The sequence below is a fragment of the Heterocephalus glaber genome, unplaced genomic scaffold, assembly GCF_053883595.1.
Source record: "Heterocephalus glaber isolate CG9 unplaced genomic scaffold, H.glaber_assembly_v1.0 deba00000896, whole genome shotgun sequence".
In the NCBI taxonomy this organism is placed as follows: Eukaryota; Metazoa; Chordata; class Mammalia; order Rodentia; family Bathyergidae; genus Heterocephalus; species Heterocephalus glaber.
The window spans coordinates 3,516,397-3,539,777 of record NW_028258170.1 but is presented as its reverse complement, the minus strand read 5'-3'; the positions used below and the strand labels follow the sequence as shown (position 1 = coordinate 3,539,777).

General features: G+C 39.3%; 1 protein-coding gene across 1 annotated transcript; it reads right to left on the bottom strand.

Moving 5' to 3' along the window:
• Positions 1-6,804: 6,804 nt before the first annotated feature.
• LOC101710840 (olfactory receptor 5T7-like) lies at positions 6,805-21,816 on the bottom strand. The gene is made up of 2 exons (XM_087207876.1): positions 21,069-21,816; positions 6,805-7,547 (listed from the first exon to the last, which is right to left on the bottom strand). Exons 1-2 carry the CDS (start codon positions 21,814-21,816, stop codon positions 6,805-6,807), a joined length of 1,491 nt encoding a protein of 496 aa, XP_087064002.1.
• Between the last annotated feature and the right edge of the window lie 1,565 nt (positions 21,817-23,381).

The window sequence follows — 23,381 nt, the reverse complement described above, 5'->3', positions numbered from 1 at the left end:
AAAGGACAATAATTCAAGGATTAAATAGATGAGATTTTTGTTTGGTTTTCTCCTAGAAGCTCCACATTTAAGAGCATACTCATCTTCTCCTGTGATATTCTAAGTTGTCAAACACCATTTGCTAACTTCTCACATTGACACATAGTTACATAAACTTACAGAGAATAATATTTACATTCAAAGGATGAATTAAGTTTTGACTAGGATACAGGAGAAAAAAAATCCAGATGTATCCTTATTTTATGACTGACACACTCAAAAATAGAACAATAAAATTTTCACTTGAACATTTTATGCTTATATGTACAATTTGGCTATAGAAGTAACACATACTCATTAGAAAAATAATACAAAATAAAATAATTCAAAGAAGTAAATGAACCAACTCAAGCTTTTTTAACATTTTGTATACACAAGAGCAATTTTTCCAATGATGCATCCTTTTTGCCTCAATTTTTTGAATGTGTATTTATAGATCTGCATCATTATTAGAATACTCTGTGTTCAGGATCTTATACTCATGTCATGGCTAAAGTACAACCTACCATGACTTGCTATGTTAGTCTATTATTAACCAACACCCCCATGTATTATGTACTGAAAGATACCCCAGTCTTCCCTAGATGCACCAGTGGTCTCAGCTGAGAATTGCATCTTGAGACCTCTCAGAAGCAGGGCACAACCTCCATTCTGGTTTGGGAGTGTGATGGGCTTCATCTACAGGCCATCTTTTTGTGATGTTTTACTCTTTTAGTGTACTTAATTTTTCTCTTAAGTTCTTTTATTGGTACATTTTAGGTACATAATTCATTTACATATATCATTGGGTGTTTGTACCTGTACGTGATGTATCTTGGTTCTTACTTTTTCCCCATTACCTGTGCACCCTTCACCCCCTCCACCCTTCCTTATTTACACAGACATCATTTCCATGTTTTTCTTTTCCCACAGTTTTTCCTTTCCCTCCTTTCCTTTCCCCTTCCCCTCCCTTCACCCCTTCTTCTTTGGACCTTTTTTCCTATTTCAAATTATCAATTATTCATCTTAATCATTTTACCCCTTGTTTACACTATCAGTTTCTCACACTAGAGAAACTATTCAGTATTTACACATGTGTCCTATTTATTTTACTTAAGAATATGGCCTCAATATGCATCCATTTGGCTATAAATGACTCTAGTTTTTCATTCTTTATGGCTGAGAAGTATTCCATTTTATATAAAAAAAAATCTTTATCCAGTTTCCAGTTGATGGGCACTTGGGCTGCTTCCAAGCTTCAGCTATTACAAACTGTGCTACTATGAACATGGGTGCACATATATCACTGTGGTATGATTCTTTGAATTCTTTGGGGAAGATCCCCAGCAGTGGAATAGCGGGGTCAAATGGGACTTCCAGTCCTAGTTCTTTGAGGTATCTGCATACTGATTTCCACAGTGGTTGCACCAGTCTACACTCCCACCAGCAATGGTGAATGGTTCCTTTCTCCCCACACCATTGCCAACATTTGTTATTGGTTGATTTCTTGATAGTAGCCATTCTTTCTGGGGTGAGGTGAAATCTCAGTGTTGTTTTCATCTACATCTCTAGAATGACCAGTGATGATGCACTCTGAAAAAGGGAGATCAAAGAGGATACAGAAAATGCAAAAACATCCCTTGCTCCTGGGTAGGAAGAACCAATATAGTGAAAATGGCCATACTTCCAAAACTACTATATAGATTCAATGCAATGCCAATTGAAATTCCAACAATATACTTCACAGAACTAGAGAAAACAATCCAAAACTTCATTTGGAATCATAAGAGACCTAGAATAGCTAAAGCAATTTTAAGCAACAGAGACATTGCTGGGGATATCACAATCCCCAACATGAAACTATACTACAAAACTACTGTGATAAAAACAGCATGGTACTGGCACAGAACAGACCTGAGGATCCGTGGAACAGATTAGAAGATGCAGAGGCAACTCCAGACATATTCAGCCTCCTCATCTTTCACAAAGGAGCCAACCACCATCATCGGAGGAAAGATAGCCTATTTAATAAATGGTGTTTGAAAAAATGGATTTCAACCTGCCAAAGATTAAAACTAGACCCATACCTATCACCGTGCACTAAACTAAGATTGAAGAGGATTAAAGATATAAATATTAAAACAGAAACACTAAACTTGCTGGAAGATAAGTTAGGTGGAACTCTTGAATACATTGGCATAGGAAAAGTCTTCATGAACAAAAACCTCAGCAGCACAGGAACTAGCAGAAAGAATCAACAATTGGAATCTCATCTTATTAAAAAGCTTCTGCACTGCAAAAGAAAGTACCAACAGAGCTAACAGACAACCTGCAATATGGGAAAAATTTTTAGCAGCTGTACCTCAGACAAAGGACTACTATCTAGAATATATAAAGAATGAAAAAATCAGACCCCCCCCAAATTCAAAGACCCAATTCAAAAATGGGCATCTGAAATGAACAGATATTTCTCAGACAAAGAAGTAAAAGCAGCAAACAAATATATAGTGTACTTCATTTTATTTTTATTTTATTAAAAACAAATGAGTGGAAATGATTAATTGGCACTGAGACTAACATAACTTTTGTAATGAATTCAGTGGGCAAAACCTCTTGTTCTACATAATCAAGTCATATGTTGTCTTGAAAACAATAAGAGGAAATTAAAATATAATAGTAAAGCTGAAATATATTATTGAGTATGAAAATCCAAGATGATGAAGCAAAGGGAGAATTTGACAATGTACACAATGAGAATTAGTGGCAAATGCTATTGTGAATCTTGCATGAAGTTATGAACAAATCAATTTTCATGTATATATAAAAATGACTCTCTCAGGAAAATGTGCAAATGTCCCTACATTTTCAGAGATGACTACTGTGCATAAAGGAACTGTTTCTGTTAATTATTATATTGTTGGACTTGTGAAAAGCCACTGTTATTCATCAGTAACTTAATTTATTCAGAGACAGGCTACTTTGGAGATTAAACACCAGTATCCAACCATGTGTCTAACTGGGCACACTGAGGTTTCAGCCAAATGAGGGGGTGAAGTGAATTTTTATGTCAGTAACCCCTCAGTAGGTTGTGATTGCAAGACACTGAGGAATGCTTTCTTATCCAAGATTATCTAGTGTTGAATCCAAATCAGGTCATGTGTAGTGCTGTTCATGACAGCAGAGCAATTTTTATAAGTAAGTATGAAACCACACCAGCAACCAAAGTCTCATAAAGGATTTAAAATCCCTTTCAATGTAAATGATAATGTCGCAGGCCGAGACAGGTGGAGAGTCCCTGGGCCCGACTCTATTGATGATTCAGAAGGTTGTGGAAGAATCAGATAGAGACTGAAAGTGTAGAAGCAAAGTTGTACTTTTATTCAGCAAGCACACAAGAGTACAGCTGCCTTCTCTCAGAGAGACAGGCAGGGGTGCCCGAAATGGAGCAACCATTGAAGGGGGACTCAAGATGTTGGTTTTATAGTCAAGGGCCTATCCTGCCTCTGGGGTAAGGGTGCCCCTACTTGATTGGATAATGATTAACTTAGCTCATTATTAGGGACAACAGGGAAGGCTCTTTTTAGGGGCCTTTTACATCTTAGGGCCAATGTTCTTTTTCCTTTTGATCTTAGCAAACTAAGCTTTGCAGGGTACATAATGAAAAGGAGGTGCAACTGCAGACTGTTAGCTTTTCATGGGTAGTTAAGCCTGTTCTGCCAGCTATCTGAAATCCTTCAGCAGGGTGGGGGTGGTCCCTCATCTCTCCCTCCCTATGGGTCTCTAACCCTATAGTACCCCTCTGAGTCACCCTACCAACTGCTGTTGGGACCTTGGGCAACAACTGCTCAAGGTACTTCCTGCTGATAGTGGCCCCTGGCAGGAAACAGGGTGGGGTACTCATCAGGAGGTTGATTGAAGGGTCCCCAGTAGGAGGACAGGTCCATTTAAGGTTTCATCTGGAGGACCATCTGCATTTTGACAGCATTGATGTGGTCTGCAATGAAGTGAGTTAGGCAATTAATTATACATGGGCCAAAGAGACATATGAGTAGGATGGAGAGGAAGGGTGTTATGAAAGGTAAGACCCAGGACCTGAGGGTTGGAATTAGGCCCTTGACCTGAGTGAAAACTTGGGAAGAGAGTTGGTATACTTGTTCCTCATCATGGAGCCATTTGATCTGTCCAAAATGATGGATGTCCTGGTTTCTACCTCCCAGGAGCTATTTATGTACACACAGCAATATCCATTTAGCATGGCACATACTCCTCCCTGGCTAGCAAGTATCCAGCCAAGAACCTGTCTATATTCTAGATCCACCTCAGCCAGGGAATCCAGAGACTTTTGAAGGTCTCAGAAGTTGCTTCCCATGGACTCAGCAATCTTGGCCATCATGGCTGTGAGGTTTTTGATTTGGATTGTGTTGGCAACCACACCATAGATAATTCCTCCCAAGGCAGCCATGAGTGCTTTTATTCCTAGAACAATGAAGGTTATGGGCTCCCTCTTTCATTGGGAAGACAGATTCTGAGCCTCTGTTCCGGGGTGAGGAAGCCCTTCCCACAGAGAATTGAATAAAATCTGATTGAGTCTCAATATTCCTTCAGGATGGGGACTCAGTTGGACAAGTTCCTGAGCCCCAACACAGGTGTGAGGGTCTAGGTACTGGAGTCCTATGGCTCGATAGGGCTGGGATAGGAGTCCATATGAGCACATATGAGATGGACTTTGTTATTGGGTGCTCTTAGGCATGAGGTTTTGCCTCACTTCAGGGGAGTTAAGGCCACTTATGACAGGGATCTCAAAAGGAAAGGGAGGGGTGCCAAGTGCATGACCACCCCCTAGTGGTGATATCTGTATTCAATTCCAGTACTTAGCTTCTATTTTATCCCAAGGAAGGTCAATGGAGACTATCGGGTGGTCAGGGGGTAGGGGTGATGTCTGGATGGGCAGGCTGCTTCTGAAGGTCCTGTGTCCTCTTGTAATGGTCTGGACTCAAGTGGTAAAGTGGACCTGTGGAAGTATGAGATCAACATCTTTGCATTTAACTCAGCCAATCTCTCCCCAAAATCCCTGGCATTTAGCTGTCTGCCACTGGTAAGGAAGGTGCTGATAGAAAATCTGAGAGGAACTTCTGGTGCCGGTTCTATCAGGCAAGTCATGTCCTTAGAAGAGGGTGATTCATTTGGGGCTGATTGGATAAGGTCTCAGTAATATCCTTTGACATTAGCTCCCAAGAGTTTTGCAGAGTGGGTATATGGGTGAGGTCTATGTATACGTTGGAATAATTAAGTGACCTCACAGATAGGATTACCTCCTCAGGGCTGTCTATACCAAGGAGCTGGAAAGTTGGAAGGTGGGCTGCCATTTTGGGCCCTGGGAAACATAGCCAGAAATTAGGGAATCCAGATGCAAGGGATTGTGCCATCCTTACAACAGAGTTATTATTCCAGGGATTTTCTAAACAGTAATGGTAAGTCTGGAGCAATACCAGTAGGAGGAGTAGAGTGGTAATCCTTCTTACATGCAAAATGGTTCCACCCATTGGGAAAGAGACAAAAAGATTGTAAACAATGGAGGACAATGATGGCAAACCCAAGTGCCACACAAACTCAGAACAAAGGGTGCTTATATCCCTGAGGGTCAAGTGGCATTACTTGTCTTTATGCCTTTGGAAGAGGAAATGGAGGTCTTCCACAGGTTCACAGGAATAGGACATGGGTAGATATCTGCCTGAGATTGTGTTCGTAGTGGCTTAGATGATGGATGAGCTTTAGTCTCTCTGGGGGTGGCCCATGGCTTGATTGAGGAATGGTTGATCTAGGGGTCGTGACTTATAACCTTGACAGCCGAGGGCATGGATAAGAGGACCACACAGGGGCCTTCCCACTGGGGCTGGGCTAGACTCTGAGTATCCAGAGCCTTTACCAAAACCAATGTTACTGGGTGAAAGAGAGGTTCTCCCATGGGAGTGGGTCCAGGCTTGGTCTGTCTCGGGATGGACAGGATGTGTTGGAACTGGGCTAGGTCTTGTACCTGTTGTAAAGCTCTGTGTATCTGTTCATTAATGAGGAGATTATTCCAAAGGAAAGGCCTCCCATAGAAGAGCTCAAAGGGAGATAAACCTTGGAACCTCAGAGTTGTTCTGGACCAGATGACGGCCACAGGCAGGAGTTACATCCATGATGCCTTACATTCCAGTGATAGCTTTAAAAGATGTTGTTTGAGAATCCCATTAGCCCATTCTATCTGTCCAGAGGACTGTGGCCTCCATGCACAATGGAGGTGATAGTCAATCTCAAGGGCCTGGGAGACCACCTGAGTGACCTTGGACCAGAATGCCAGTCCGTTGTTCCTCTGGAGTGTCCATGGCACCTCAAACTGAGGGATGATTTCCTGGACTAAGACCTTGACCACCTCCTTTTCCCTTTCAGTTCAAGTTGGAAAGGCCTCAATCCCCCCAGTGTGAGCATCCACAAATACCTATAGGCATTGGTTGGATTTTCCTGGTATATGGGTAAAGTCAATCCGCCAGTCCTTCCCTGGATAGGATCCATGAAATTGGTGTCCAGAGAGTTGAACACATTGGTTTTGTGGATTAGTCCTCAGACAGATTTCACACCCCTTAACAACTTGTTGTACTATCTGGTCTAAATCCTTTCCTTAGAAAATATTTTTGACTAGGATGAGAGTATTTTTTTGCCTATGTGGCAAGTGTCATGAAGGCTCTTGATAACTTGCCATGCCAAAGTGGCTGGTAAGAAAAACCATTTGGTGGAGGTGACCCACTACCTATCTGAGTTCAGATTCCATTCCTGCTCTTGAGCATACTGTATCTCCTGGTCAGTATTTTGAGGAGGAGTAAGGGCGAGCAAGTTAGCTGACCACAGAAGGGGTCCTTTAAAATGTTGGGTAGCAGCTACTTTGGCCTCCCTGTTAGCCCCGTTATTTCTCTTGGCAACAGGGTCTTGATGTCCAGGGCAGTGGATGACAGCTACCTCCTGTGGCAGGTGAATGGACTCAATGAGGTAGAGGATCTCTGAAGCATGTTTAATGGGAGATCCTTGTGAGGAAAGCAATCCCTTCTCTTTCCATATAGCTGCATGGGCATGAACTATATAGTAAGCATATTTAGAGTCTGTGTAGATGTTGACTTTCTTACCTTTGGCCACTTGGAGTGCCCTAGCCAGGGCTCTCAAATCTACTTTCTGGGCACTGGTGCCAGTGGGGAGGGAGCCTGCCTCAAGAACCTCTGAGGCAGTTACCACAACATACCCTGCTTTCCTCTCTCCATTGGATATGAAAGAAATCTCATCTCTAAATAGTTCTATCTCAGGATCCTGGACAGGCTGATCATAAAGCCCTGTCCTCAGTAGTTGAGTTTGGATCAAAACTTGAACACAATCATGAGCATTTATGTCATGTGGATTTGGCAAGAAAGTGGCAGGGTTAAGGCCATGGCAAGTCTCTAGGGTCACATCAGGGCCCTCTAACAGCAACACCTCATATTTGGGGATCCAGGTATCAGGAACTTGAGGGTGAAGGTGACCCCTTAAGAGCCACCTGATATCATGAGGGGTCTTGACAAAGAGTCCCCTTCCCTATGTTAGCTTGTGTGCCTCTGGAACCAGAATTCCTGTGATGGCCAATGCCTTTAGGCATCCTGGCCACCCCTTGGTGACAGGATCTAGTTCTTTACTCAAGTAGGCTATGGTTTGGGGGGTCTGGGTCCAGAGCTTATGTTAACACTCCCAGGCCCACCCCTTGTCTCTCAGTCAGGTAGCATGTATATTTTTCTTGATTTGGAAGTCCAAGGGCTGGGGCCTCATTCAGGGCCTCTTTCAGTGTCTGAAAGGCCTTCTTGGCCTCCAGGTTCCAAATGAGGATTTGGTTTGGGCTTTTTGTGTCTCCTGGAGAAGTTGGTATAATGGTCAGGCCTTTTCTGCATATCCTGGGATCCAAATCTGACAAAAGTCAATAATGGCCCAAAATCCTCAGAGTTGCCTAATATGTTCAGGTTAGGGGAAAGCCAAAATTGGCTCAGTTCTGTCTGGGCTTAGTGCCTGTTTGCCATGTGAAATCAAAAAGCCCAAGTAGGTAACTTGTTCCTGGCACATCTGTGCCTTTCCATGGGACACTTTGTGTCCCCTAGATGCCAGATAATTAAGAAGGGAATTGGTGGACCCTCTTACTGCTTCTAGAAGTTCTCCACATAATGTCAGATGATCCACATACTGTAACAAGGCAACCCTTTTCTTTTTCCATTCTAACAAATCCTGGGCTAAAGCCAGTTGAAAGAGATGGGGACTGTCTTCAACCCCTTGGGGAAGGACAGTCCATGTTAATTGTCCCACCCAGGATTTTCAAATGCAAAGTAGTCTTTGCTTTTCCAAGTTAATGTAATGTAAAAGAAGGCATCCTTTAAATACAGAACTGAAAACCATTTAGCATTTTCTGGTACTTGAGATAACAGGGTGTAAGGGTTGGGAACCACAGGATGCAATGGGATCACAGCCTCATTTATAAGAATCAGGTCCTGAACTAATCTCCATTTGTTAGGTCCCTTCTTGACCCCAAGAATGGGACTGTTATATGGGTTTACAGTTTCCCATAGTAATCTCTGATGCAAGAGGGATTGGATGATTGGCTTTAGCCCCTCCCTCACCTCAGGTTTAAGTGCATACTGTTTCTGGTGAAGGAAGTGGAGAGATCTTTAATGTGAATGGTGACTGGGGTAGCTTTTACAGCTCTTCTCCCTGACTGGCCATCAGTCCAGACAGTGGGGTCAATATCTACCTCTTGCAGGGGACACACTCAGGGAATATTGAGGCCCAAGGGTAGGAGAAGTTGAGCTCTGGCCTTGGCCAGTATGTCCCTTCCCCACAAGGGAGTGGGAGTTTCTGGCATGGTCAAAAGGAATGGGAGAAGTATAAGTCTACCCAAGAACAAGAGACAGGTTGGGAAAAGAACCTCTTGACAGTTTGTCCTGAAACTCCTCGAACCAAGGTTGAACATGAGGAGAGAGGCTCAGATGATTCAGGCAGAACAGAGAAGCTGGTGCCTGTGTCCAAGAGAAAGCTCACAGTCTGTGTCCCCACTTTGAAAGTAACCCAGGGTTTGGTTGGGAGTATTAGAATGAGTGGGGCTAAAATTCGAGACCCTGGGGACTCTCACTGGGGACTTTTAAGGCCTTGGACTCAGAGAGCATTCATTAGCCCAGTGGGTTTCTCCACACTTGAAAGAAGGTTGGGAGGGTTTAGGGGGCCTCTTAGCCTTCCAGAGAGGGCAGTCTCACTTTACATGATCTTGAGACCTGCAAAACCTACAGATTCTGGAGTGGGGACCTGTAGGATCCCTAGTTGCCTTATCAGGCATTCCTTCCTTGGGTGCTGCCAGCAGTTGTTTATGTCTGTCCCTCTTCTCTTGTTTAACCTCAATGTCCCTGTTGTAGAAAGTCTTGGTAGCTTCCCTGACCAACTCATCTACTGTGGGGGGCTACTTTTCTGGGTCAGCCATCAGCTTTTGAAGTTTTCTGCAGATATTGGGAGCAGACTAGGTTATTTACTTATACTGCAATAGGGTCTTTCCTTCTGGGTTTTCAAGGTCAATCTGAGTGAACTTGATCATAGCATCCCGGAGGAGTTGGAAGAAAAATGTTGGGGTTTCTTCCTTTTCCTGAAATATCTGGCTCAATTTTCCGTAACTTATGGGCTTAAGTTTAGCCCCTTTTAGTCCCTCCTTGATGCAATACAAAAATACGATCAGACATCCTTTTTGGTGCCATCTTCATCAGGTCTGTTCTACTGGGGATTGGCCCAAGGAGCAGCCTCATCTCCTACAGGAGCATATTTACAACTCCCCTCTCTGAGTGTCATCCCTCTATGGGTCTTGTGATGGGAATTAGCTGCCTGAGTTGCAGTGGCCAGAACTCTCTCAACATCTCCATCACTAAGAGTTTCCCTGAGAATGAACATGACTTCCTCACAGTTTAAGTTAAAGAGGGTGGTGACCCAGTTAAAGGACCTTATGTAAGTATCAGGATCCTAAGTCAAATTGCTGAAGTCCTTCTTTATGTTCCCCAACTCCGAATAAGTGAAGGTGATCTGTTAATTGGTCCCTTCCCAAAAGAGACCCTATGGAAGTGCCAAGGGCAGCACAGGAGCTTCTCCATTATAAGGAGGTGTGGGTTCCTGATTCATCCCTTCCCAGAGTTTGTGCTTCTCTGGTAGGGGCAAAACAAGGGGCCACTTTAGCAGTAAAGTGGGCTCCATGTGACACTCCCAGACCCATTCTGGGTGATCCTGCGGGAGAAAAAAGAGCTGGACACATAAGGTCTCACTCCATTTTCCTTTTCACTTGCAAAAGAGATCTAGATGTATGACAGTACTGTAATCTAAGCTTCCCCCAGGGGGTCACTGGATTCCATCTCCCAAAGGATCTTAGCCCCATGCCTCAGTATAGAGAAAGATCAGTCTCCTCTTTTTTAAATTCTCTGGATCTAGGTCTTTCCAATTCTTAAGAAGACAGTCCAAAGGAGAACTTGGAGGCATAAGAGAGGATCTGTCCCCCATCTAGGAGAGGAAAGAGATGGAGGGAACTTACAGTTATACTCAAGAAGAGAGGGGAAACAAAAGAAAAGAAGAAAGAAACTGATTGGGTGGGATCTGCTGGCCCTCCCAAGTAGAAGTTGCAACTTAGATTATCAGTAATCATATCCTGTAACTTATTGGACAGGAGAGCACCACTCTATCTCCTCCAATAGACCTAGATGGGACAGACAGGGTTCTGGATGAGGACTCGTGGTGAAAAGGTCCCAGGACCACATCCCAGTTCTGGATGCTGGGAATCTGGGTCCCATGTTAGTAGAAGGCTATAGCAACAGACAAATTTCCTCTCCCCCTTTTGGGGGTTGATGCCAGGCCCACAGTAGCTCCCTCTGTATTCCAGATATCTCTGATGTCACCATTCCTCAAAGGCATGGAGCTCCAAATAAGCCCTCAATTTTAAAGGGTTAAGTATGGGCTTAAGGGAAAAATCTCTTAGACTTTGTGGCCTCTCTAGTTGGTGCTGGAATTGGCACAAGAGGTTAGGAGCTGTGCCTGGTCCATGGAGAGAGAAGTGGCAAGGATATGAACAGAGGGCCATGGGCAAAGGAAAGGAAGATTCTAGGATGTCAAAACAGTGGAGTATGGTTAGAGGCCCCCAGACATACCACTCTGGTGGAATGTCTGAGTCAAGCGGGACAGGGAAAGTTGGCTCATGGCCAAAGAGATGGCATTGGAATTGAGACTCAAAAGAGGGTTGGACTCAACATCTGAGGGCTCCTGCTCTATGCCAATTAGATTGCATTGCCCTAGAGATACCTGGGAAGGGATGATCATAGATCTCTCTCTGGCCGAAGGAGCAGGCTTGAGTGGAGAACCCACAGCCCTCCAGGAAAGAGCACTCAGATGGAGACAGATAGAGGTTAGATATGTCCCTGAAAAATGTGGATCCCCAAACTCAGGGGTAGAGTGACTGCTTCAACATGGGAGTCCTCAACTGTCCTCCCAATCACCCTGTGGTCTTTCTAATCTACTGAGCTGGAAGAGATACTCATTGACATAGCCTGGTCTGCACTTAAGCTCCCCTCTGGCCACTAAGTTATATTGAGCATACACCTGGATTCCCTCCAGAATGGTCAGGAACAAGGTACAACTCCTCCAGGCCTGGGGTCCCCTAACACCCTTGAATAGTCCATCATGCTAGATCTTGGTGGGGGGTTACTCCAAGCAGTGAGCCGAGAAAGGGACAGAGTGTCCCTCTGTGTCCACTGTCAATTAGGCTAAGTATACTGACTGAGTCTGATGTTTTCAAGCTATTTGTTGGTCTCTACCTTGATCCCAGATCAGCCCACAAAAATGTCACAAGCGAAGATAGGTGGAGAGTCCCCACAGTCCTGGGCCTGACTCTCCCAATGATGCAGAAGATTGTGGAAGAATAAGATAGAGAATGAAAGCATAGAAGCAAAGTTGTATTTTTATTCACCAAGCATGGAAGAGTACAGCTGCCTTCCCCCAGGGGTGCCCAAAATGGAGCTACCATTGAAGGGGGACTCAAGATGCTGGTTTTATAGTAGGTGGGGCCTATCTTTCCTCTGGGCTGAGGGTGCCCCTGCTTGGTTGGTTAATGATTAACTTAGCTCATTGCTAGGTACAACAGGGAAGGTTCTTTTCAGGGGCCTTTTACATCTTAGGGCCAAGGTTCTTTTTCCTTTTAATCTTAGCAAACCAAGCTTTGCAGGGTACAGCATGAAGAGGAGGTGCATTAAAGACTGTTAGCTTTTCACTGGTGGTTAAGCCTGTTCTGCAAGCTATCTGAATTCCTTCAGCTGCGGGGGGTGGGTGGGGGGGTTCCCCTCTCTTCCTGCCTATGTGTCTTTATCCCTAAAATAGTGTAGATTAATTACTGGAGCATCACATTTCAATCATGGTTCTTATTTACCTCTTTTTTTCTCTCTCTCCCTCTTTCTATGCCCCTACCATCTTCTCTCTCTTGGATTCTTCTTACAATAATTTTTCATCCCTTTTGAATGGCTTTTTATTTTATTTTAATTTTTAATTACATATTTATCCAAATTATGAAGTAGATTATGATATTTTGATGCATGAATATGAGAATATGAGTCAGATGTATTAACATAACAATCAAACTACACCTTTATCATGTGTTTATGTTGAATACATTGCTACTCTTTTCATTTTTTCACAAATACTATTAAATTTTTAAATTTATAACTCTTTAAGTGGTATATTTTATTATTTTATTCCACCAAGTTGACTAGAGAGAACCTAACAAAACAAGATAACAACAAAAGTACTAGCTTTAATTCTTACACAATTACACACACACACACTGTCACAAACACAGTATTTCTGCCTCCTTGTGGGGGCAGCTGGACTGGAGACCAGTATTTCCTCTAGAATTCCACTGTGAGATAAAGCCTAATAGAAGGAGCAAAATGGAAATCACATTGGCTTTCCCTGCATCTCCTTCTCAGCCTCTGTCCAGGTGGGAGAAGCCATTTCCTACAATCTGGAGCTGAACTCTGCCCTCTGTGGTGACCTCTGTCCCCTGCCTGGTTTGCCCTTGGGGAGCCTGGACCACAGCTCCCCTCAGCCCCTCTGCTCTTGGGAGACAGGGTGAGGGGGAAATGTGGTGTATGCATAATCTGTGTGCAGTTCCTGACCATGGCCCCAGTGCCTCAATTCCCAGGGCTTGCTCCTGGATGCATAGATGCTCAAGGTCTATGCGCTGCCCTGGTTACTCCGAAAGCTGCTAATAATAGATCAATAGCTCACTAGGTCATATTATTCTCATGTAATAACTATATAAGTGGTTTCTTCCCTATGTCATGAAGTGATTTAGCTTTAATTTAATTAAAATTAAAGAATTTCTTTAACTTAAATGTTGTCTACATAGTCATACATTCTATCAACAAAAACTGACACAATATATTTTCTAAATCATAAAAATACACATAAATGAAAATAAGGTAAAACTATACCTTATAAAAATAACTGGATAGGGGAAATACCCTTGAATATATGAATTTGCCAAGATATTTATGTAATGAGAGAAGAAACTAAACAATATATTGAACAAAACTATTTATTAAATTCTTTACCATGATAACAAAGACAATGAGGAATAACTACAAATATAGATTTTAGAAAATATACATATAAAAGGAAAAGACTGATTTTAACCAATATTGTTATTAGTAAAGTCATAATTTTGTCATTGATTTGAAAATTTTAGTAATGTACTATATTTTTAAATATCTGGATAAATTCATTAATAGTGTTAATTTACTAAAACACTGATGAAACTTAATCATTAAAGCAGAGATGTTGCACTTTAAGCATCTAAAGTGTTGAAATATGTTTACAAAAATAAATTTCAAACAATAAATAATTTTTATAATCACGTTTGGAGTAGAATAATCAGTATGATAATTGTTACTCAAATTTAAAAATAGCTTACTTGAAAAATGGAGCTATTTATACAATAACTTTAAAATAGCAAAGAGAAATTTTAAATGACAATTTTAGTTATTGAGATAAATGTTTTTAGGAATATGGAGTTTTTTTTATTTTGTCTTGATCTAAGCATATAGAGTTTCACATATTCTAAATTCAATGTCAAATCTTTCCAAAAGCATTATTTAAAACATATAACAAGTGAGGCAAACAAGAACATCATGAATTTATTTTTTAAGAGCACTACACACCTGAAGACATCAGGAGAAAGGCAAAGAAGCTGGTGGCTGAAACCCCTGTCATGTCACAGAAAGGTTTGTTCTCCACATGTCTCACAGGAACACACCTAACAGCTACTATTGCTTACTGGTTAAATTTGCACTATTGCAGGTTCCAGCACTACACAATGAGAGTGGTAATTGTGCTCATATACTGAGTATATGTTAATTTTAAAGATCTTAATTGCACAGATTATTAGATATTAAATTTTAAAATCAGTGAAGAAAACAAGCAAAGATTGTACAAGAAATGACAGGAATTACATTAAAACATATAGACATACATTCATAAGCAATGGTCTAGAAAAATACGCAAAAAACTGTGAACAAAGGATATAGTATTTCTCTTTTCTTTAATACTTATTTTCCAAATTTCCTTGAACATATATCATTTTCCTATAACTTAACTTTAATTAGATATATTATTTACTTATAATTAAAAATCAAGAATTACTGCCTATGTTTTTTTTTTTGGTGTTTGTTTGTAAATTAAATTGAATTATAGAGACTGGTAAAACCTCTGATGATATTTGCCAGTATTTACTGCTATTGTCTGAAAAGCTTTACAACCATCTTCTGCTTAGAAGGACATGGAATTACCGTGCAGGTGGGAACACTGGACCTTTGCAGTGCACTGAATTCATGGAGGTTGAAATGTACCAGATCTAGAATCTAAATGCTGTAATCTTGACTTGAAAGCCAGCGTGCCAAACCTTGCTGCTGATAATCTCTATAAACAGAATGATTTCTGGAAAATGTAGTGTTCTTTCATTCTAAAATTCTCTATCGTTGGACTACTCACAGATACTACATAATATAGTTTTAAAATTACAATATTTTCTTATTTTGCATAATAATCACCTTTAAATCACAGGTTTATTACATCATAGATTTAACAGTACAGACTGAAAATTACAAGATGAATTTGTAAAAACATGTCTTTTGAAATGTCTATGCTTAAGTCAAGTGTAAGAGTAGAGGAAAAAATATCAGCTATTTACAGGAGAGACCAAATAATTTCCTGGAAAAAAAAAATTACAAGTGGACAAGTGTATAAATGCTTAGTGCCACTGTTATTTTAATTTCCAGCTGCCCTCTTTCTTCTGCAGGACTCTAACAATGGCTCTTTTCACCTCTTTGTTTCTGAGACTGTAAATGAGAGGGCTCAGCATGGGGATCACAATCATGTAAAATACAGAAGCCAACTGATCTTTTCCCAAGGAGTAGGATGTCTTGGGTTTTAGGTAAGATCATAATGCTGTAGAAGATGGTGACTCCCAGGAGATGAGAGACACAGGTGGAGAAGGCTTTCTTCTTTCCAACAGTGGAATTAATTTTCAGGATAGTGGAGAGGATGGACACATAGGATCCAGATCTGATAATGAGGGACAGTACTACATTGGATCCACCACAAATATATATAATGAGTTCAACCTCAAACGTGTCACAGCAGAACAGGGTTAAAATCGGAGATATGTCACAGAAGAAGTGCTGGATGACATTAGACTTGCAGAAATACAGTCTGCTCATGAAAACCACATTGATGGTGGAATCCACAAAGGCAATCACATAGGAGCCAGCAAGCAGGGCATGGCACAGTCTTGTGGACATAATGATTGGATAGTGCAGGGGGCTGCAGATAGCTACATAGCAATCATAGGCCATGGAGGAGAGAAGCAAATATTCAGCAGCAACAAAGATAACAAAAAAGTACATCTGTGTGAAGCATCCAGGAAGGAGATGCTCTTGGTGGAAATCAGTAGGGTCTGTAAAGTTTTAGGGGTGATGACACTTGAGTAACTGAGGTCGACAAGTGACAGGTGAGTGAGAATAAAGTACATAGGAATGTGAAGCTGTGGATCCAGGTGGATGATCAGTATCATCCCCAGGTTCCCCAGCACCATGATCAGGTAAATCAGCAGAAAGAGCCTGGAGAGGACCTGCTGTGTCTCTCCAGAGTCTGTCAGCCAAATGAACATGAAGTCAGGCACACTGGTGGAGTTCCATCTACCCGTGGTGTCCTACTGCACTAATGGTTGAATAATCAAAGTTGATATTTAGCTTAATTGACCTGAAAAATGTTTTTATTTTCATGAGTGGCATTTTTATAATTAGTATGATGTTTCCATTCATGGATATAAATATACAGAATATGAGCAAAGCTATTTAGTTGTTATGTATAGCTGTAGGATATATTGGCATTTGATTCTTTTATATTCAAAGGATCTTGTGTTCAGAATGAACCTGATAGTATTGTAAACACTTTCCTTCATTAACACATTTAATTCACATGAAAATATTGTACCTCCGGGACTGTTTTCCACATATTTTAGTGCAGAAAAAGGGCATAAAATGTTCTAATGTAAAATCAGAGCAATTACAGGTTGACACTGTGATTCTATCAAAATACTTTCACCCCAGAGAACATGCTTATGATATTGTGCTTCTGGTATAAATAGTTTTAGTGAATGCATAATTATTTATGCTAAAATCAATTTTTATATATTATTTCCTGTGTTTTAATTCTCAATGCCTTCCCATACTAGTTGAAATAATTCTAGTCTTGGGATTTCACTGAGGCAAAGTAAGATTATTGTGTGTATAGAATTTCAAATTCCCGAAGATGTGACTGAGAAAGTAAAATAATCCTTTAACTATTAGGATTTTAAAGATTGGCTACTTCTCCCATGTTCTCTGGCCAAGAGCAGGAAAAGGCACCTCTTCCTGTCCTCCCCTCAGCAATTGGACTGAAAAGTAATGATCTGACAGAAAAATATTGTGTCCTACTTAAAAGAATATTCAGATACAACCCCAGGAGTTCAATATCTGGTTTAATTTGGACATGGGAGGAAGGGAGCTTGGGGTGACCTTGGCATAAAAGCCCTTGCGCCTCAAAACTCGCAGATAGAACTCTGATGCCGAAAGGGACCTCTCTGTCTCCTTTGGCTTAGGGAGGAATACATTCTTTTCTTCCCACCAATTAAATTTTCTCTATCTATTTTGGGGGCAATAAAGGCAATAAGGACCTTCAATTCTGATAATGATGTATTTTCTTTACATCTATTCAAAATCAATTTTCTTGCATAAATTACATTTTCAGAAAATGTACATTGCTTGCATACTTTGTTTCCACCCATTCTATATTGCTGCTTTGCAAACCATAACATTATTCATGGCAAGGTTAAATGATATATGTATCCATCCATGCTAATCTGATAAAATTCCCATTTTATTTCATCTAGTGTAATTTCCTCCAATTTAAGAATGACACTTACTTACACTGGGTAAAAATGATTAAAATAAATAATTGATAATTTGAAATAGGAAGAAAGGTCCAAAGGGGTAGGGGTGAAGGGAGGGGAAGGTGAAAGGAAAGAAGGGAAAGGAAAAATGATGAAAAAAGAAAAAAACATGGAAATAAAGTCTATGTAAATAGGGAAGTGTTGAGGAGGAGAAGGGTGCACAGGTAATGGGGGAAAAAATAAGAACCAAGATACATCATGTACAGGTACAAACACCCAATGATAAATGTAAATGCATTGTATACCTAAAATGTACCAATAAAAGAACTTAAGAATTAAAGAAAAAAGAAAGACCAAAAAAGAAAACAAAAAAAGAAAAAAGAATGATACTTACTGCGAGACAAAGACTGAAAAAAAGAAACTTCTTCCAATAATATCTGCTTGGAAATTTGTAAAACTTAGATTTCAGGAGTTGAAACCTTCATTGGTATAGTATTTATTTTTCTGACATAATTTAACTTAATATTCCTGTGTATTCCTTTTTCATTCTGAGGTTAATTATATCACAGTAGAAATTTTGTTCATGTGGTATTGAACTGCAAAATTTATCAAGAAGATTTGTCTACAGAGAATTCAAGGAAGCAACTGTGAAAATAATCAGAACAGTTCATTCCTTCTCTCCAAGGCTGTTAATTGCAGGGATCCTTATATGATGGACATGTGGAATACTGCAGCATTTGGTCATCCTCAGGGAGCCATTTCCAAGGAAGACTGCTTTGAGTGATTCCAAGGACAAAAGTTTGATGATTAAATGGACAGAATGTTTGGTTTTTTTTTTCCTAGAGGCTCCACATTAAAGAGCATACTTATCTTCTCCTGTGATACTCTAAGTTGCCAAACTCAATTTACTAACTTCTCACATTGATACATAGTTACATAAACTTACAGAGAATAATATTTACATTCAAAGGAAGAATCAAGAAGTTTTGACTAGGGTGCAGGACAAAAAAAATTCCAGAGACATGGTCATTTTATGATTGATGCACTCAAAGATGGAACAATAAAATTTTCACTAGGAACATTTTTTCTTACAAGTCCAATTTGCCCACAGAAATAACACACACTCATTAGAAAAAATATTTTAAAAATTCAAAGGAAATGAATCAACTCAAGCCTTGTTTACACAAGAGCAATTTTTCCATTGATGCATCCTTTTTGCTCCAATTTTTTTGAATATGTACTTATTGATTTGCATCATTATTAGAATACTGTGTGTTCAGGATCTTATCCTCATCTCATGGCTACAGTACAACCTACCATGACCTGATACATTAGCCTATTATTAACCAAAACCCCCATGTATTATGCATTGGAGGATACCCCAGTTTTCCCTAGATGCATCTGTGGTCACAGATGAGAATCACATGGGGCAGTACCTCCATTCTGGTTTGGGAGGGTGATGGGCTTCATCTACAGCCTATCTTTGTGTAATGTTTTACTCTTTTAGTGTACTTCATTTTATTTTTATTTTATTAAAAACAAATGAGTGGAAATGATTAGCACTAATATAACTTTTGTAATGAATTCAGTGGGCAAAAACGTATTCTTGTTCTATATAATCAAAACATATGTTGGGCTGGGGATTTAGCTCAGTGGTTCTGGTGCCTGCCTTGCAAGCACAAGGTCCTGAGTTCAAGCCCCGGTACCAAAAAAAAAAAAAAAAAAGACATATGTTGTCTTGAAAACAATGACAAAATTAAAGTAATAATAGTAAAGCTGAAATATGTTATTGAGTATGAAAATCCAAGATGATGAAAGGGCGAATTTAACAATGTATATAATGAGAATTAGAGGCAAATGCTATTGTGAATCTTTCATGAAGTCATGAACAAATCAATTTGCACGTATATATAAAAATGACTCAAGAAAATGTGCAAATGTCCCCACATTTTCAGAAATGACTACTGTGGACAAAGGAACTGTTTCTGTTAATTATTATATTGTTGGACTTGTGGAAGGACAGTGTTATTTATCAATAAGCTACTTTGGAGATTAAAAGCCAGTATCCAACTGTGTAACTAACTGGTTACACGGAGGTTTCAGCCAAATGAGGGGGTGAGGCTGAATTTCTATGTCACTATCACCTCAGTAGGAGGTGACTGCAAGAAAGTGTGAGAAATATTTTCTTACCCAAGATTTTCTAACATTGAATCCAAATCAGGTCATGTGCAGTGCTGTTCATGACAGCAGAGCAATACTTATAAGTAAGTATGCCTTCACTGCAGCAACCAAAGCCTAATAAAAAATTTAAAATCCCTTTCAGTGTAGACCATGATGTAGTTTAATTACTAGAGCATCACATTTAAATTGTGGCTGTTTTTCACCTCCTCCCACTCTTCCTTTCCCTCTACCTATTTCCCTCTTTTTTTCCATATGTACTTTCTCTCTCCTGGATTATTCTTATTTTTTTAAATTTTATTTTATTTTATTTTTTTTTGGTACTGAGGATTGAACTCAGGTCCTTGCACTTGAGTGGCAGGCAGCAAAACCACTGAGATAAATCCCTGGCCCTCCTGGATTATTCTTACTGTAATTTTTTGTTCATATTCGGCTAATTCAAGAATTGAATGGATTTTTAAGTTTTAATTATGTATTTATGGAAATTTTGAAGTAGATTTGGATATTTTGATGCATGAATATGAGCAGTATGTGACTGATTTAGATATATTAATATATTTATCATCCTATACCTTTATCATGTCTTTATGTTGAATACATTGCTACTCTTTTCATTTTTTCACAAATACTATTTAATTTTTAAAATTATAACACTTTAAGTGCTATATTTTATTATTTTATTTCCCCAACTTGACTAGAAGGAATTCATTTTTCTCTCTAGTATCTAGCAATAATAACTGCTCATCTTATTATTTTATCAGTTTAATATTACTGAAAATCAATTAGGGACAACAGTTGTCTACTCCTACTATACCTCAGAATGTCAGTATATTAATGTAAATGGTAATTAGATAAAAATTAAAACCTTAATCCAATATGATCTTTGTTCTTACAGAGAAGACAGATTAGAACACAGACACATCAGGCAGAAAGGCTACATGAAGACAGAGGGTAAAGCTGAATACCCAAAATCCACAAGGAGAAGCCTCAGAAGAAAGCACCCTGCCAACACCTTGGTTTTTGATTTCTAGTATCCAAAACCAAGAAAATATATCTGTGCTGTTAAAACAATTCCATCTATGACATTTTCTTATTGCAATCCCAGAGAACTAATGGAACCAGTATTATCACACATGAACATATGCATTCATCTATGTATGTGTGTATGAACTCAGAAAGAAAGAAAGAAATATACACAAGTGTGGAAAACTGCATAGTTAGACTAAGATCTTTATTTGTAAAGTTTCAATAAGAATAGCAACACTGCTTATCTAAAACAAGATTATTCAGTTCAAATTTTGCTGAGAAAAATTCACTTGATCCCTACACACACATTTTCTGAACAGTCTTTTTATTGCCTCTTTGACATCTTTGTTCCTCAAACTGTAGATGACAGGATTCAGTATGGGAATGACAATGGAGTAACGCATGGACACTATCATGTCATGCTCCACAGCATAGCTGGAACTCGGTCTCACATACATGAAGAGGGTGGTACCTTGATAAATGGACACTCCAGTTAGGTGAGAGCCACATGTAGAGAACACTTTCCTCCTCCCTTCAGCAGAACACATCCTCAGAATGGCCAAAAGGATGAAGCCAAAGGAGATAAGGACAATCAGAATCGTGACCACTTCAATGGAGCACACAAAGAGAAAGAGTAGCAGCTCATTGGTATGAGTGCCAGAACAGGAAATGGCAAGAAGAGGAGGGATATCACAAAAGATATGTCTAATTTCATTGGGCCCACAGAAGGATAGAGCAAAATTTGCCACTGTATGTACTGTGGAATGCAAAAGTCTCCCAACACAGAAAGTGGCGATGAGTGACACATAGACCCTGGGTGTCATGCTCACGGAGTACAGTAGCGGGTTGTAGATGGCTACATAGCTGTCATATGTCATTGCTGCCAAGAGAAAGCATTCTGGAGTCCCAAAAGTAACAGCAAGAAACATCTGCACTACATATTCAAGAAATAAAATGACTTTCCTTTTTGACATAAAATCTCCTAACATTTTTGGAGTAATAACAATAGAAAAACAGGCATCCACAAATGATAAAACAGTCAAAAAATAGTACATTGGGTTGTGCAGCTGGTAATCCTCAATGATCAATAGAATCAGCCCTATGTTTGCCATAACAGTAGAAAGGTAAATAGGTAGAAACAGGAAAAAGAGAATGGTCTGCAGGTGAGAATTGTCTATGAAGCCCTTGAGAACAAATGCTGTAACTTCAGTGATATTGTTTATACTGAAACACATAGGAAAGACTTGAAGACATTCAGAGGGTTACAGTCCATATTCCTATGAAAATACTGAACAGTGCTGTATGTCCAGGGACCATGCACTCTATGTATTTATTTTGAATCAATATATAATGTCTAAACAGTAGATTAGGAAAAAATGTCATGAAGTCGGTCAATGTTTGATTTCTCCAATGCAGGTACAAATGGGAGATGTAAGTGTTCACTCACAGTCTAACTTGGTAGTATTTCTAATACATCAGGACAACTGGCTAAGCTGTCCTCATATTTTTTATCTGTTACTATATCACAGCATATTAAATACATAGCAAGTTAGAAAAGAGTTCTGACAAAACTCATCGGATAATGTCAGGGCACAAATCATAGGGAAAGATTCTTAGAATTCTAGATCTTTCAGCAATTTTGTAAAAATAATTTGTTATACTGTCCTACAGAATGAGCCCATTATTTTACAACATCAGTGTAAATATTGAAGGACAAAAATATCACTAAAATCTAGTTTATATATACAATATGCCACATTAAGTTGATTCTACACAGCAACTGCTTCCTGTATTATAGTATTGAATAAGTTTTCTTCTAAATTTTTCTATCTCTAACAGGTCCTATTGGGTTTGTCTAAATTGGGTTAATGAATATGTCAGGGACAAGGTGGGCCATAAAATTTATATGACAATGCATGTTTATTCAAATTTCTTTCTTAAGTACATGGAATTCCTTTACCTTTTTAAACTAGTTTGTTTTTCATTTTAGTTTTTTCTGAAAATTTAAATTCATGGCATTCTCTGTTTTTGCACTTTCATATCTAGTGAAATTCAGTAGAATTATTCTGAAAAAAAAAACAGGTTATTTTTAAAAGTTGCTATACTTAGTTAATATTTAGGGAATCCGTAAAATAGCAGCAAGGTAAGTATTCATGAAGTTACAACTAAATATGTCACAAATATCATAATTAAGTTATAATGCTCAATATTATTTAGAACAAGATTCATAACAAAAATTAAAAGCAAAAAAGGGCTAAAAGAAATACGGAAAAGTAGAAATCTCCCATCAGCACTCTTCCAATTAAACACACTATGTGTTTGTTACAACTATATTTGAATTCATAGTCTCTATTATTTGTTCATAATACAGAACTATTTATGAAATAGATTGTATTTAAGTTATGTATGTCTACTCTTTACATACCCTAAGCCATAAGACATTTGGGTTAGTTTTAAAGGTGCTTAATCAGAGACAAATTATAATCAATAAAACTACTTAGATTCATCAATATGTTAGGCTCCGTTTTCAACAGACTGACATAATTTCCATCAGTAAAGGAGTTGTTTGTGTTAGAAATAGTGATACACTGGGAAGAAAGATGCATAGCAACCATCATCT